The 16,547-nt window shown below is 39.0% G+C and overlaps 1 protein-coding gene across 9 annotated transcripts in view; it reads left to right on the top strand.

Annotated features, from left to right (window-relative positions):
- PAPOLG (poly(A) polymerase gamma) overlaps nucleotides 1-16,547 on the top strand; it is a 42,735-nt gene that overhangs the window by 10,826 nt on the left and 15,362 nt on the right. For 6 of the 9 annotated variants that reach the window (XR_012422354.1, XR_012422353.1, XM_074011710.1 and 3 more), the window contains 9 exons: nucleotides 2,009-2,090; nucleotides 2,322-2,431; nucleotides 3,924-3,977; nucleotides 4,997-5,108; nucleotides 8,740-8,829; nucleotides 13,162-13,300; nucleotides 14,242-14,314; nucleotides 15,428-15,548; nucleotides 16,250-16,334. Coding sequence is in view for 6 of the 9 variants with exons in the window: in XM_005575804.5 (XP_005575861.3) it covers nucleotides 2,009-2,090; nucleotides 2,322-2,431; nucleotides 3,924-3,977; nucleotides 4,997-5,108; nucleotides 8,740-8,829; nucleotides 13,162-13,300; nucleotides 14,242-14,314; nucleotides 15,428-15,548; nucleotides 16,250-16,334 (866 nt within the window). In the remaining 3 variants the exon portion in view is untranslated. Of the gene's footprint in view, nucleotides 1-1,033; nucleotides 1,147-2,008; nucleotides 2,091-2,321; nucleotides 2,432-3,923; nucleotides 3,978-4,996; nucleotides 5,109-8,739; nucleotides 8,830-13,161; nucleotides 13,301-14,241; nucleotides 14,315-15,427; nucleotides 15,549-16,249; nucleotides 16,335-16,547 lie in introns of all 9 variants that reach the window. The other 3 variants (XR_012422355.1, XM_074011708.1, XM_074011707.1) reach the window with 1 other exon arrangement.

Genomic DNA, 16,547 nt, shown 5'->3' with positions numbered 1-16,547 from the left:
AAAGCAAGACCCCATCTTTACAAAAATTATTTTAAAATTATCCAGGCGTGGTGGTACATGCCTGTAGTCTCAGATACTCTGGAAGCCAAGGCAGGAGGAATATTTTGTGCTCAGTAGTTTGAGGCTGCGGTGAGCTAAGATCACACTGCTGTGCTTACTTCAGCCTAGGCAACACAGTGAGACCCCATCTCCATCTGTTTTTAAAAAAAAAAAAAAAACCCAAAAAACAAAAGATGCCCAGAGAGGATGGGCAAGCACTTGAGGCAGGGACAATGGCAAATGCAGTGGAAAGGAGGCTGGATTCTGTAACCATGTTGGTTGGTTGGTTGGTTGGTTGGTTGGTTGGTTGGTTGGTTGGTTGGTAGGTAGTTGGAGCTTCAGAAAGGAAGATAAGAAGGCAAGAAGGATCCCTAGGAACATGTGGAGATTTTCAACAACAGGCCCAAGGATCCTTACCTCAGTAGTTAGAGAAAAAGGCATTGGCAACTTTTGAGTAGAACAGCTATATTTAATAGAGTAATTTAAGAACATCAGCCAGTGAATTTTATACAAGATAGTGAAAGAGAAAAGGAAGATTAATTAGAGGGTAGTTTAGGATGCCATTAAATAGCCTAGAATTAGGGGAGTATTCGTTGAATAGAAAGGAGGCCACAAATTTGAGGGATATAAGCTAAGAATTGGTAAGCCAAGAAGAAGGAAAAGGTTTGGGCAGTGAGGAAAATGAGGAACAAAAATAGAGAACTCAGAAGCAATATCTGTTAGCATTGGAATAATTTTTTTTGCTTGCTTGAGGCTGGATATTGAAGTGGATCAGGTTACTTGAGTGAATATCTGATGGGCTTTTGGAATTGGCTCTGAAGAGAGGTGAAAATTAGCTTTTTTTCTTTTCTTTTCTTTTTTTTTTTTGAGGTAGGATTTCACTCTTGCTGAGGCTCAACCTCCTGGGCTCAAGCAGTCCTCCCATCACAACCTCCCGAGTAGCTGGAGTAGAGGCACACACCACCATGCCCAGCTAATTTTTTATTTTTTGTAGAGATGGAGTCTCATTGTGTTGCCCAGGCTGGTCTTGAACTGGACACAAGTGGTCCTCTTGCCTCAGTCTCCCAAAGTGCTGGGATTGCAGACATGACCATGCCCAGCCAAAAGGTAGCATTTTAATTATGTTATAAACCAAGAAATGTTAATTAAGCTTGTTGGAATAGCTCTCATAAGGAGATCATGTCAGGAATGACCCCGTTCTTACAGAAAGGTTGTACAGCTAGAATCAAGAAATTAAACATACCTGTCACAAAAACTAAAGGGGATATGGATTGGCCAAGAGTATTATGTTTTAGAGAGCTGAAAGCACATTAGTTTGGTGAGAGTTCCTTGGTGACTACCAAAAGAGTGATGAAGCAAAAGACAGGCAATTGGAGGGGACATGTATGGTCAAGTGATTAAAAAGAAAAGCTTTTCTTTAGATAGAGATGTATGCATGTGTAGTGGGGGTGAATTTGTTTTGTCTTCCCTCTGGTAATACCCTTACTACTTCAAATCACAGTCAGAGGATCTGTGAAGTACTTTTACAAGTCTAATCTTGACAAAGTTGACAAGTCTGATCATTTGCTCAATAAAGGCCAGTAGACATTATGGTGATTTTTTTTTTTTTTAAATTTTTGAGGTGGAGTTTCGCTCTTGTTCCCCAGGCTGGAGTACAATGGCACGATCTCGGCTCACTGCAACCTCCACTTCCCAGGTTCAAGTGATTCTCCTGCCTCAGCCTACCAAGTAGCTAGAATTACAGGCGCCCACCACCAGGCCCTGCTAACTTTTGTATTTCTAGTAGAGAAGGGGTTTTGCCATGTTGGCCAGGCTGGTCTCAAACTCCTGACCTCAGGTGATCTGCTGGCCTCAACCTCCCAAAGTGCTGGGATTACAGGTGTAAGCCACCACGCGCAGCCAATGTTGAGGTGACTTTTGTGCTAAATAATTTGAATAATTGAATATCTTCTGCTTAATTTTATTTTAGAACCTCCCACCTTCTGTTGTGGCTACTGTTGGTGGTAAAATTTTCACATTTGGATCCTATAGGCTTGGAGTACACACCAAAGGTAACTGCTTTTCTGTGTTCTAGTGCTAAGAACATTCAATGACAAACTCTTGTTCATAATTAGAAAATACAGGAGAACAAAGTTCCCATTATTCCACTACTTACAGCTAATCATTGTTAACATTTTCTTGTACCTAGCTTCCATACTTTCTTCTGTGCATATGTTTGAGTGTACTTTAACAAAAAATATAACACATAATATATTCTTCTTAAGAACTACTTTAATTTACAGGAGCTGACATTGATGCACTTTGTGTAGCTCCAAGACACGTGGAGAGATCTGATTTTTTTCAGTCTTTTTTTGAAAAATTGAAACATCAAGATGGCATTAGAAACTTAAGAGTAAGTATCCTCTGGCATTTAATATTTTGAATTTAGATTAGTAACAAATATCTATAAAAGCTAGGGCTTAAGACTATTGAAATACCTCCTAAGTTACTGTTAGGAGATATTTAATAAGAGTAACTTTAATACGTGATGATTAAATTATGATTAAGAACATGGGCCTTAGAGTTATACAGACTTGGGTTGGCATCTAGAATCTACTACATAATAGCTCCTAGATCTTGGTCAGGTAACCTAATCCTCTGAGCCTGTTTCCCAATCTGTAAAATGGAAATGTGGTAGTAACTTTTTTATAAGGTTTTTGAGTATTGATGAGATATTTACATAAACCATTTACTGTAATAGCCAATAATGATTGATACATATCAAATGATGAGTGCTATTATGTGTAAAGTTCAGTTAGTAACTCTTTATATGTGTATATCTAGCCATTCATTCAGCAAATAAAATTTCAGCACCAGTAATTTGTTAGATGCTGTCATTAGTCTTACAGATACAGTAGTAAACCTGACATTGTTTGTTGAAGAGGGGGTTATGTGAACTAAATAAACAAAACAGTGTTAATGCATTCTGAAGTACTAGAATAAGGTGAAGGTCAAAGAATCTGTGATATTTGGGGAATCTGGGAATGTTTTTAGACAGGGAAGTTAAGAATTTATTAGGTTGGGGAGTTAAGGAAGACTCAGAAAACCATTATTTCTACTAATCTCAACTGTATTAATTAAATTTTTAATATATAAATCATGAGCTCTCATTATTTTAAAATTTCTAACCCTAGTAGCCTTTCTAAATAATCAGTTTTCAGTTTAGACTCAAGAAATTATAAGTACCCAGATAATAGCAGCTTTTTGTTTTTTTGTTTGTTTGTTTGTTTTTTAATTTTACTTTAAGTTCTAAGATACATGTGCAGAACGTGCAGGTTTGTTACATAGGTATACTTGTGCCACGGTGGTTTGCTGTACCCATCAACCTGTCATCTAGATTTTAAGCCCTGCATGCATTAGGTATTTGTCCTAATGTTCTCCCTCCCCTTGTTCCCCACCCCCAGACAGGCCCCAATGTGTGACGTTCCTCTCCCTATGTCCATGTGTTCTCATTGTTCAACTCTCACTTATAAGTGAGAACATGCAGTGTTTGGTTTTCTGTTCCTATGTTTGCTGAGAATGATGGCTTCCAGTTTCATCCATGTCCCTACAAAGGACATGAACTCATTCTTTTTTATGGCTGCAGACGATAGCAGTTTTGCTTTCCAGTTCTGAGGAATATTTTTAGAGGGATAATAAATTAGATACCATTATAAACATCTTGTGTTTCTTACATAATACAGGTCACAAAGTAGAAATACCTGGAATGTAAGACCAAAAGCATTTTCACTTTGTCTGTTGAGTTAAAATACAAATTGGGAGCAAAGATATTCACATTATTGGTAGTTAGGAAGGATAAAGAAGGGATTACACCTATATGTTAAAATTGTTTTCCTTTTTTGTAGGCTGTAGAAGATGCCTTTGTACCTGTTATAAAATTTGAATTTGATGGTATTGAAGTAAGTGTTTAATATTTTTGTGACTTTACAATTGAACTGTTTAACTCGTAAGTTTGTTTTCTGAAAACAGGCTTAACATAAGTGCATATTTTAAAAAATCAGATCTCTTTTTTTTTTTTTTTTTTTTTTTAATAAAGAGATGGGGTCTAACTCTGTGGCCCAGGCTGGAGTATAGTGACACAATCATAACTCACTGCACCTTTGAGCACCTGAGTTCAAGTGATCCTTCCACCTCAGCCTCCTGAGTGGCTGGGATTCCAGGCACACACCACCACACCTGGCTTAATTTTTTGTATTTTTAGTAGAAATGGGGTTTCACCATGTTAGCCAGGATCTCCTGACCTCGTGATCCACCCACCTCAGCCTCCCAAAATGGTGGGATTACAGGTGTGAGCCACTGCGCCCAGCCCATATTTTTAATTTCTAAGAATACTATTTTATTCTTTAAATGTGCCTTTTTATTTATGTCTGTATTTATTTACAGCCTCCTGACCTTATTTCCTAGATACAACATTTTTACCTGCTTTCTTAGGTCTACTGGGTCTGTTACCACTTGTCCATCTGCTTTCCAGCTTTCATAGCTTTTGCTGTTGTCACTTTCTGTTCTTTGTCCTAGTGAATTTTGCATTTAAAATAAAAATAATACTAAACAAAAAAACTAAATTAAATTTTCCTGGTATTTTAGTGAGGTTTCAAGAGGGAGCGAATGTAAATGTGTGTTGGATCTTCTATCTTTATCTAGAAATTTGCTCATAAGGCTTTGATTTTTTTTTTTTTTTTTTTATGCTTGGCATATATGCTAAAATTTAAATGCTTTCATTAATTCGAAAGTTTAATTACCTTAACAAAACTTTACAGTTATTTTCCCATGTGAGATTGCCTATATAGGCCTATTGAAGCTTTGGTAGAACTTCCCAAACTAATAATCAGAGGTTTTCACATTTTTATGGTGGGATGGGAGAGGATGGATTGAAAGGAGAAAATGTAATTTTTTTCTCTTTTTTCGCATCTTTCCAAAGATTGATCTAGTCTTTGCAAGACTGGCAATACAAACCATATCAGATAATTTAGATCTAAGAGACGACTCTCGCCTGAGAAGCCTTGATATAAGGTGTATTCGCAGCTTAAATGGTAAGCTTCTAAAAAGAAATCTCAGATACCTGCTTCAAAACAATTAGATACATTTTGGCAGAATTGACTAATAATTCAATTTTGGAGATTGGACTCAGTTTAAAATGTAATTTTGTTTATACAGATAATGTGACCACATTTAAGAATCCTAAAAACCACGAATTTATTTGAAAGACTGTGTATATATATAGTAGTGGTTCTCAAACTTACTGGTCTCAAGACTTCTTTACACTCTTAAGATTTATGGAGGACCCCAAAAAGCTTTTGTTTATGTGGGTTATATCTTTCAATATTTACCATGTTAGAAATAAAAACTGAGAAATTAAAAAAATACTTAGTCATTTATAAATAATAAACCCATTTTAAATTAATATAAACTTGTGTGTGAAGAATGACTTTTTTTTTTTTTTTTTTTTTGCATTTTGCAAATCTCTTTAATATTTGACCTGATAGAAGACAGCTAGATTCTTATTTGTGTCTACAGTCAATTGTAATATTTTGTTTTGGTTAACATATAAGAAGAAAATCTGGCTGGGCGTGGTGGCTCACGCCTATAATACCAGCACTTTGGGAGGCCAAGGTGAATGGATTACTTGAGCCTGGGAGTTCCAGACCAGCTGGGATAACATGTTGAAACCCCATCCCTATAAAAAATACAAAAAATTTAGTTGGATGTAGTGGCACTCGCCTGTAGTTCCAGCTACTCAGGAGGCTGAGGTGGGAGGATCACCTGAGCTCAGGAGGTGGAGGCTGCAGTGAGCCGTGATTACACCACTGCACTCTAGCCTAGGTGACAGAGCGAGACCCTGTCTAGAAAAAAAAAAAAAAAAGAGGCCGGGTGCGGTGGCTTATGCGTCTAATGCCAGCACTTTGGGAGGCCGAGGCAGGCGGATCACCTGAGGTCAGGAGTTTGAGACCAGCCTGTACAACATGGCAAACCCCGTTTCTATTAAAAATAAAAAATTAGCCAAGCGAGGTGGTGCTTGCCTGCAATCCCAGCTACTCGGGAGACAGAGGCAGGAATATCGCTTGAACCCAGAAGGCAGAGGTTACAGTGAGCTAAGATCATGCCACCACACTCCAGCCAGGGTGACAGAGCGAGTCTCCATCTCAAAAAAGAAAGAAAAAAAATCTGTCCTCTTAATTGGAAAAGGGGCCGGGCGCGGTGGCTCACGCCTGTAATCCCTGCACTTTGGGAGGTCGAGGCGGGTGGATCACAAGGTCAGGAGATCGAGACCATCCTGGCTAACACGGTGAAACCCCGTCTCTACTAAAATACAAAAAATTAGCCGGGCGTGGTGGCGGGCGCCTGTAGTCCCAGCTACTTGGGAGGCTGAGGCAGGAGAATGGCGTGGACCCGGGAGGCGGAGCTTGCAGTGAGCCGAGATCGTGCCACTGCACTCCAGCCTGGGCGACAGAGTGAAGACTCCACCTCAAAAAAAAAAAAAATTAATTGGAAAAGGGAGGAGTGTTTTCATAGCCTTTTCAGATAATTATAGATGTTCTTCTTGACCAGTGACTTTTTTTTCTTTTTAACAGTTTTATTGAGGTATAATTACATACCGTTAAATTTATCCTTTTCAGGTGTGCACCTCACTGGTCTTTTTCTTTTCTTTCGTTTTTTTTTTTGGAGACGGAGTCTCACACTGTTGCCCAGGCTGAAGTGCGATGGCGCGATCTCAGCTCACTGCAACCTCCGCCTCCTGGGTTCAAGCGATTCTCCTGCCTCAGCCTCCTGAGTAGCTGAGATTACAGCCATGTGCCACCACGCCCGGCTGATTTTTTTGTATTTTTATTAGAGACAGGGTTTCTCCATGTAGGTCACACTGGCCTCCGACTCTTGATATCAGGTGATCCGCCCACCTTGGCCTCCCAAAGTGCTGGGATTACAGATGTGAACCACCTCACCTGGCCTTCACTGGTCTTTAGTACACTACAATCCAATGTTAGAATATTTTATCACTCTCGAAAGATGCTTTGTACACATTTGCAGTCATTTCCCCTTCCAGTCCCCAGTCCCAGGCAACCACTAATGTGCTTGCTTTCTTTGTAGATTTGCCTCTTAAAGACATTTCATATAAAAAGAATCCTATGTGGTCTTTTGCATAAGGGTTCTTTCATTTGGCATGTTTGTGAGGTTCATCCATATTCTGTTTTGTTGCTGAATAAAAATGATAGTTTCTTAAAGGTTAGAGTATGGAGTCTAAAATCATATCAGACTTTTTGTATTCTGTTACATAACAATCCACTGATCTGTCTTGTTCTTTGAGTGGTCCCTTTATTCATGCATGATTCTGTACTATCATGCCTTGGTCATTTGGAAAATATTGGGTCACAAAGTTACTTGGATCTTCCAAATGTTAATACACATTTCACTATAAAATGTGAAAAAAAAAAACTAGCATTCATTAATATCACCACCAGTCTCAACAGAAAAGTATGGAAAGGTGTCAAGTTCATAGTAACAGATAAAAGTTGTCTAAAATTCATGTTTGACTTGAAAGGTTAAATTTTATTGTTGGCAACAAATTTTGTCATTTTACTTGAATGGAGGGGTTCCTTTTGTTCATTTTAAAAGAAATACCTCACTGAATAACTATAGTTCATCTGCCAGTTACTTTTTCAGGTAAAACTGGTGTTCCTTGAAAAAAGCAGGTGGTTCAGCTTACAACTCACACAGTCTCACGTGTTCTTTCCCCACCTTTATTTTTAACTGCAAATGTTTGGTAGTGAAGATATTTTTTTCTGCTAGTACAGTTTGTTGCCCCATCTTGATTGACTGCAAAGGTACCTGCAGTTTTATCCACCGTTTCTTTTGCACCATCAGTGCAAATGTTAACACGGTGAAAAAAGCAAAGAAAGCCTTAGTATTATTATAAAAAAAGTTTGACCTCACAGATTCCCAGGGGTACCCAGACCATACTTTGAGAACCATTGTTTTTTGTTTTTTTTTGTTTTTTTTTTTTTGAGACGGAGTCTCACTCTGTTGCCAAGGCTGGAGTGCAGTGGCGCAATCTCGGCTCACTACAACCACCGCCTCCTGGGTTCTAAGCGATTCTCCTGCCTCAGCCCTTTGAGTAGCTGGGATTATAGATGCCCACCACCACACCCAGCTAATTTTTGTATGTTTCACCATTTTGGTGAAACATACAGGGTTTCACCATTTTGGCCAGACTGGTGTCGAGCTCCTGACCTCAGGTGATCCACCCACCTCGGCCTCCCAAAGGGCTGGGATTGAGAACCACTGTTTTATAGTGTCTTTTGTTTAACCAAATCACTATTGGACTTTGGTGTATTTCCAGATTGTAACAGTAAATTACAGTATTTGTGGAAAAGGTTTACATTGAAGTAATTACAGTGTTGTAATTGGGAGGTATTTGATTAACAGTCAAATATGGAAGAAAACTAAAAAATACTCAGACACATCACATTTTGGATTGCATTACCCATGTATTTTTTAATTATTCTAAAACAAACTGATTTCTCCTAAGTGCTAAATTTCATATACATAAAATAAACCCTGATGTTTTATTATCTTTCATATTTTTAGTATTCGAGAGTCTGGAAGTTAGGAGGGCATTTGAATTAACTATTTGCTGCATATTGAAAATGAATGCTTTGTCTTTTTCAGGATGTAGAGTTACTGATGAAATTTTGCATTTAGTGCCAAATAAAGAAACTTTTAGACTCACCCTAAGAGCTGTCAAATTATGGGCAAAACGTAAGTATCCCTAGTCTTCTATGTTTGCATTATAAAATTCTAATTTTCTCTTGCCAGTGATAGAAGCACATATAGAAACTTTGAATCTAATGATATTGTTGGAGGTTGAGGGCCAATAAACTCTGGAGTAGCTATTTGTTTTTCGGGTACAATGGTTATGGTGTTTTGAAAAGTAGTGTACCTCTTCCTAACTTGGGTAAAAACTAAAAGCCCCTGATTTTTCGTCTTAGGTTCAGTCAGGCAGTCAGAATAATTCAGAAGTTGAAGACTGACACCCTCCCTGTGGGTAGCACCACCTTATATATCTTTGTATTCCCACCCGCAGAGTCTGGTTTTCACTGTAGTAGGTGTTCATTAAGTGAAGAGCCCACAGTGATAACTTTCACTTGTTTTTACCTTATAACACTTTTCTAATAAAGCCTGGAACTGTTACTAGTTTTTATATATGTGTGTGTATATATATAGTTCATATATTTAGGTTCATAAAAATCCCTTTGCTTACCACTGAGCTAGCATAGCACATTCTGTATTATTATTTAAGCACACCTCTGAGATATTGTAGGTTTGGTTCCAGACAACTGCAGTAAAGCAAATTACAATTTTTTTGTTTTGTTTCCCAGTGCATATAAAAGTTACATTTACATTATACTGTAGTCTTTTTTTTTTTTTTTTTGAGACAGAGTCTCGCTCTGTCGCCCAGGCTGAAGTGCAGTGGTGCAATCTCAGCTCACAGCAACCTCCACCTCCTGGGTTCAAGTGATTCTTCTGCCTCAGCCTCCCAAGTAGCTGGGACTACAGGCACGCACCACCATACCTCGGTAATTTTTTGTATTTTTAGTAGAGGTGGGATGTCACCATGTTTGTCAGGCTGGGCTGGAACTCCTGACCTTGTGATCCGCTGGCCTCGGCCTCCCAAAGTGCTGGGATTACAGGCATGAGCCATCAAGCCCGGCTCCAAAATGTGTTTCTTAAATGGTAAAACAAGAAGATAACTCCTTGATCCATGGGCTACAGAATAGACGCTGTATTAGCAGATATGAAAATAACTTTAATCTCCTAGTATATGTCCACTAGAGCTCTTGCGTGACTAGGTGCATTGTCAAAGAGCAGTCTTACTTAGAAAGGAATCTTTTTTTTTTCTGAGCAGTAGATCTCACCAATGGGCTTTAAAATACTCATTAAACCATGATGTAAACAGCTGTGCTGTCATCTAACAAGAGAATCACCTACCCTTTGAAGCTTTGAAACCAAGCTTCTCCTCTCTAGCTGTGAAAGTCCTAGATTGCATCTTCTTCCAGTATAAGGCTGTTTCATCTACATTGATAATTTGTTGTTTAGTGTAGCCACCTTCATCAATGATTTTAGCTAGATCTTCTGAATAACTTCCCGCAGCTTCTGCCTCAGCACTTGTTGCACTTTTATGTTGTGGAGATGGCTTCTTTCCTTAAACCTTATGAACCAATCTTTACTAGCTTCAGACTTTTCTTGTGCACCTTCCTCACCTCTCTCAGCCTTCATACAATTGAAGAGAGGTTAGGACTTTGCTCTGGATTAGACTTTGGCGTAAGGAAACTTTGTGTCTTGTTTGTCTTTCATCCAGACTATTAAAATTTTCTATTAGCAGCCGGGTGGAGTGGCTCACACCTGTAATCCCAGCACTTTGGGAGGCCAGAGCAAGCGGATCATGAGGTCAGGAGTTCGAGATCAGCCTGACCAACATAGTGAAACCCCATCTCTACTAAAAATACAAAATTTAGCTGGGCGTGGTGGCGTGCGCCTGTAATCCCAGCTACTCAGGAAGCTGAGGCAGGAGAATCACTTGAACCTGGGAGGTGGAGGTTGTGGTGAGCTGAGATCGCACCACTGCACTCCAGCCTGGGCGACAGCAAGACTCCGTCTCAACAACAAAAAAATTTTTTCTATCAGCAATAAGGCAGTTTTACTTTTTTGTCGTTCCTGTATTCACTGGAGAGTAGCACTTGTAATTTCTGTCAGTAACTTTTCCTTGGCATTCACAACTTGGTTAACTGATTGGCACAAGGAGCATAACTTTCAGACTATCATAGCTTTCAAAATGTGTTTTTCACTGAGCTTAATCTTTTCTAGCTTTTGATTTAAAGTGAGAGACATGTGACTCTTCCTTGAACACTTAGAGGCCGTTAAGGGTTCTTAATTGGCCTAATTTAAGTATTGTGTCTCAAGGAATAGGGAGACCTGAGGAGAGGGAGAGAGATGGGTAATGACCAGTTGGTGGAGCATTCAGAGCATACACATTAACCAACTAAGTTCACCGTCTTATATGGGCTCAGTCTGTGGTGCCCCAAAACAATTACAATAGTAACATCAACGATCACTGATCACAAGTCACCATAACAGATATAATAATAATGAAAAAGTTTGAAATATTGTGAGAATTACTAAAATGTGACACAGAGACATGAAGTGAGAGCTTATGCTGTTAGAAAAATGTTGCTTACAGATTTGCTCAACTCAGGGTTGCCGCAACCCTTCAATTTGTAAAAAACTCAGTATCTGTGAAGTGTAATAAAGCAAAACACGATAAAACGAGGTATGCCTTTATATTTGTTTTATTTCATTTTATTTTTTTAGACAGGGACTTGCTCTGTCTCATAGGCCAGAATGCAGTGGTGTAATCATAGCTTACCACAGCCTCGACCTGCTGGGCCCAAGCAATACTTCCACTGTAGCCTCCTGAGTAGCTGGGACTACAGGCATATGCCACCATGCCCGGCGAATTTTTTTGTTTGTTTGCTTTTATTTTTGTTTTTGTTTTTTTTTTTGAGACAGAATCCTGCTCTGTTGCCCAGGCTGGAGTGCAGTGGCACGATCTTGGCTCACTGCAAGCTCCACCTCCCGGGTTCACGCCATTCTCCTGCCTCAGCCTCCCGAGTAGCTAGGACTACAGGCGCCCGCCACCATGCCCGGCTAATTTTTTGTATTTTTAGTAGAGACGGGTTTCACTGTGTTAGCCAGGATGGTCTCGATCTCCTGACCTCATGATCCGCCCACCTTGGCCTCCCGAAGTGCTGGGATTACAGGCGTGAGCTACCACGCCTGGCTAATTTTTTTTTTTTTTAAAGCAGAGACGAGGTGTTGCTATGTTACCTAGGCTAGTCTCAAGCTCCTGAGCTCAACCAGTCCTGCCTTGGCCTCCCAAAGTAATGGGATTACAGGTGTGAGCCACAGTGCCTGGCTGAGTATGACAGTTAAAAGTTTCTTTTTGGGGTGCTGAAGACATTCTAGAATTGATCATGTTGATTGCACAACTCTATACTAAAAACCATTGAATTGTGTACTTTAAATGGACGAATCTTATGTTATGTGAATTACATCTCAATAAAGCTGTTACAAGTTAAAAAATAGCAACACATGGCTTGTGGCTACCATATTGGACAGTGCAGGTCTAACAAGATATTAAGCAAGTAGAATTTGTCCTTGGGCTCAAGTGTCTTGTATAGTTAAAATTTGCACTGATGGGATAACATGAACAATTTGCCCTTCCTTAAAGATTAAATGCCATGTTTTGTCCATTAGATGCATATTTTTCATGTTTACCATGTCTGAAATTGGTATTTTGTAGGTGTTCTTTTGCTCGCTTGGTGGGACGTAATACAGATAGCTATATGAGAATCGGTCATGACAGCCATGGTGGTGCACCCCTGTAGTTATAGCTGCTCGAGAGGCTGAGGTGGAGGATCAGTTGAGCCCGGGAGTTTGAGGCTACAGTGAGTTATGATTGTGCCAGTTCAGTCTGGGTGACAGAGTGAGAGGCCATCTCTTAAGAAAAAAAAATCATAGAAATGAGTAATATCAGTGGTGTATTCTACTTTATGGAGAGGTATCCAAATTCTGTGAAATACTGAAGTCTTCAGCTTTACACTTGATTTTAAAATACCCATGAATGTGATTATTAATTAAATAGTCATTCTTCCCCATTGTCTCTTCCCTTTCATTTTTCTCTCAATCATAAATACTGAAAAATGGGGAATTTCAATGTAATACCAGTGGAGCCCAGTTGAGCAGTTGGAACTGAGGCAAAGAACGGAGGTGTCTATATTAGAAGGGAAAGTAAGGAGGGTAAGATTAGCAACTTACGGTTTACTAATTAGACTATAGGCCTTATGTGAAGGTCTGCTTATCAGTTTTAATGTTTTGTTTATAGGGGAAAATTTCCAACCAACCGTCTTATGAATACAGTTACCTTGTTGAATGTCACGGATATTCATTCACCTTGTAAAGAGCAGAAAAAATAAAAAGAATGTCACAGATAGTAGGTCCTAATAGTAATTAGCAAATATGTTGATTTTCTAGGACGTGGTATTTATTCCAACATGCTAGGATTCCTTGGTGGTGTCTCCTGGGCAATGCTAGTTGCAAGAACTTGCCAATTGTATCCAAATGCAGCAGCATCTACTTTAGTTCATAAGTTCTTTTTAGTTTTTTCCAAGTGGTAAGTATTTATATGTGTTCTTTGACTGTTTACTAACCTCTACCTATATGTAAGTTTGTTTGGACATATAAGAACTATACATAGACCTTTTCTGTTGTTTTACATTCCTTTGTAAAGGCAAAAATATAAAACATCAAATTTGAGGCAATGATGGGACATCCAGTTGTCACCTTCTTCAGGGATTTGTAAATGTGGGCCCTTAACTAGGGAGAGCAGTTAAAATAAGTTTGGCTTTGCAAATTACTAGTTATGTAGAAGTTGTTTAAGCTTTCCTCATTTGTAAAACAGAGATGATAATCACATTGATTTATTAGTATTTTCAGTAAATGTTAGTCGTTGCTGTTACTGAATTATCAGAATTAAATCCATGAAAGCAAATGAGAAGGAAGTGAAAGATTCAGGTGCAAATTAGTTACAGTTAATGAAAAGTAATGTTTACCCTTTCAGAGAACACTGCATTAAAATGAGCAGCCTTTCCTTTGTATACCTTCTTACCTTCTTCCTTAGCCCATTTCTTCTTCTTTTTTTTTTTTTTTAATTGAGACAGGGTCTCACTCTGTTGCCCAGGCTAGAGTGCTTGCATCTCAGCTCACTGCAGCCTCTGCCTCCTGGGCTCAAGTGATCCTCCCACCTCAGCCTCGTGAGAAGCTATAAGCATGCGCCGGTAGGCATGGCTAATTTTTGGATTTTTAGTAGAGACAGGGTTTCTCCATGATGCCCAGGGTGGTCTCAAACTCCTGAGCTCAAGTGATCTGCCCACCTCAGCTTCCCACAGTGCTGGGATTACAGGTGTGAGCCACCACGCTCGGCCTTTTTTCCCCCTTAATACCAAATACCCAGAACATTCGCTCTAGAAGGTTAGAACAATCTAATAATTATGAGGTTTCATGTGGTACCTGAAGTGAGATCATGTGTAAGTTAATTTGCCTTATTCATGTCAGGGAATGGCCAAATCCTGTGCTGCTGAAGCAACCAGAAGAAAGCAATTTGAATTTGCCTGTCTGGGATCCTCGGGTATGTGATTTATTATGGAGTTTCTGTAAACCTTTTAAGGAAAAGGACATTTCTCTAAATTACAGTCTAGTTAAAGATAGTTCCTCTTGTCTCTGTTCTTATCTTCTGTATGACTATTGTCCTCTTGCTCCTTCTGCTGTGGTTTTTGTTTTGTTTTGTTTTTTGTTTTTTGTGCAGATGATTTGGATCACTGATGCTGATCCAAATGTTATGTCATTAAAAATCGCCCGTGTAAGATGAGTGGGTGTCTCAAGGGCAGTGTCATAATCCATTGTGGAAAAACTATCTCAAAAATAATTGGTTACTTGGAAGGGCGCAATGGTTCACGCCTGTAATCCCAGCATTTTGGGAGGCCCAGGTGGGTGGGTCACCTGAGATCAGGAGTTCGAGACCAACCTGGCCAACGTGGTGAAACCCCCTCTCTACTGAAAATACAAAATATTAGCCGGGCATGGTGGTGCACACCTGTAGTCCCAGCTACTCTGGAGGCTGAGGCACGAGAATCGCCTGAACCCCAGAGGCAGAGGTTGCAGTGAGCCAAGATTGTGCCACTGCACTCCAGCCTGGGTGAGTTAAGACTTCGTCTCAGAAAAAAAAGTAATTGGTTACTAATAATAAAGTACTAAAGTATAATAAAAGATTTACTTTGAGATACAATTTAAAGCAGATTCATTGTTCCAAGATAGCATAATTCTCACATATCTTGCATTTTAATTTGCTTTTAGAGTGAGTGCTCATTCCTCTAGGTAACCAAGGGGAAGTCATCCATTGAGTGGGTGGTGAAAAAGGATTGAGAACCATGAAACCAGATAATGCTTTTGTAGTTATAATACTGTACTTCCTTGATTATAAGAGATCATTGTTTATAAGATGCACATCAATTTAACAGCTTTTCTGAGGAAAAATACACTTCTGCAGTATTTCCTTTGACTTTGACTATCAGACATATCCAACTTCAAAAATAAATGTAGTTGGGGAGGGAAAATGTACTTCTTAAACTTGAGGAAATGTAGTATTAAATTTATATTTCATATTCTTCAGACTTTTGGGGAAATGAAGTGAGGACAACTGAAATAGGAGAATAGATCAGTTATTCTGCTTCTAATTTCACAGGTAAATCCATCAGATAGGTATCATCTCATGCCCATAATCACCCCTGCCTACCCACAACAGAATTCTACGTATAATGTGTCCACATCAACTCGAACAGTAATGGTAGAAGAATTTAAACAAGGTAAACATGTGGCCCTGTTGCCCTTTACATATTCCCACAAGTTTTAGGTTGACAGTTTTTATTCTCTGTTGCAGCTATGGATTGACAGTTAGAGTTGTACCTATTCTTTCTAAATTAGAAACTCTTTCAAGTATGGTTATTTTGTGTTTTAGTAATGAGTTTTCAAAAGTATATGATAATATTAAGGCCAAAAATGGAGCCAGCCCAATCTGGTTGAACCTAATTTTTTGTGTTCTAAGAAACAACATAATATATGTTTATATTTTGTTACTCAAGAATTGGGTGGGCCGGGCGTGGTGGCTCACGCCTATAATCCCAGCACTTTGGGAGGCTGAGGAGAGCAGATCACCCAAGGTCAGGAGTTTAAGACCAGCCTGGCCAACATGGTGAAACCCTGTCTCTACTAAAAATACGAAAATTAGCCGACATGGTGGTGGGCACCTGTAATTCCAGCTACTCAGGAGGCTGAGGCAGGAGAATCGCTTGAACCTGGGAGGTAGAGGTTGCAGTGAGCCAAGATAGAGCCACCACACTCTAGCCTGGGTGACAGAGTGAGACTCTGTCTCAAAAAAAGAAAAAAAATAATAATAATTTGGTGTGGTGGAGTTTGAGATTTTGCAGTAATAGGGTGATTTAAGAGCTGGTCCCTTTTCAAAATCCTTCTTTTTTTTTTTTTTTTTTTTTTTTTTTTTTAAATTTAGGTCTTGCAGTCACAGATGAAATTCTCCAAGGCAAATCAGATTGGTCCAAACTACTTGAGCCACCAAATTTCTTTCAAAAGTATAGGTATGTGAAATTTTGTATTTTGTGTGTATGTGATTTTTTTTTTTTTAAGAAGAATGTTAAACATAGTTAATATATGGTAGGTGACAGCTCTTTTATTTCTTAAGCAAGACAGAATAGATGAACAAAAATCCTAAGAGATAAGAGTGTTTCTTTATTCTAGTAGTATCTAATCCAGTATTAGTGACTTTTTAAAGTGAATTGTTTTTTACTTGT

This window comes from Macaca fascicularis, chromosome 13, assembly GCF_037993035.2.
Source record: "Macaca fascicularis isolate 582-1 chromosome 13, T2T-MFA8v1.1".
Classification (NCBI taxonomy): domain Eukaryota; kingdom Metazoa; phylum Chordata; class Mammalia; order Primates; family Cercopithecidae; genus Macaca; species Macaca fascicularis.
Note: the sequence above shows the minus strand (reverse complement) of the source record. Positions and strands in the feature narration are given on the sequence as shown.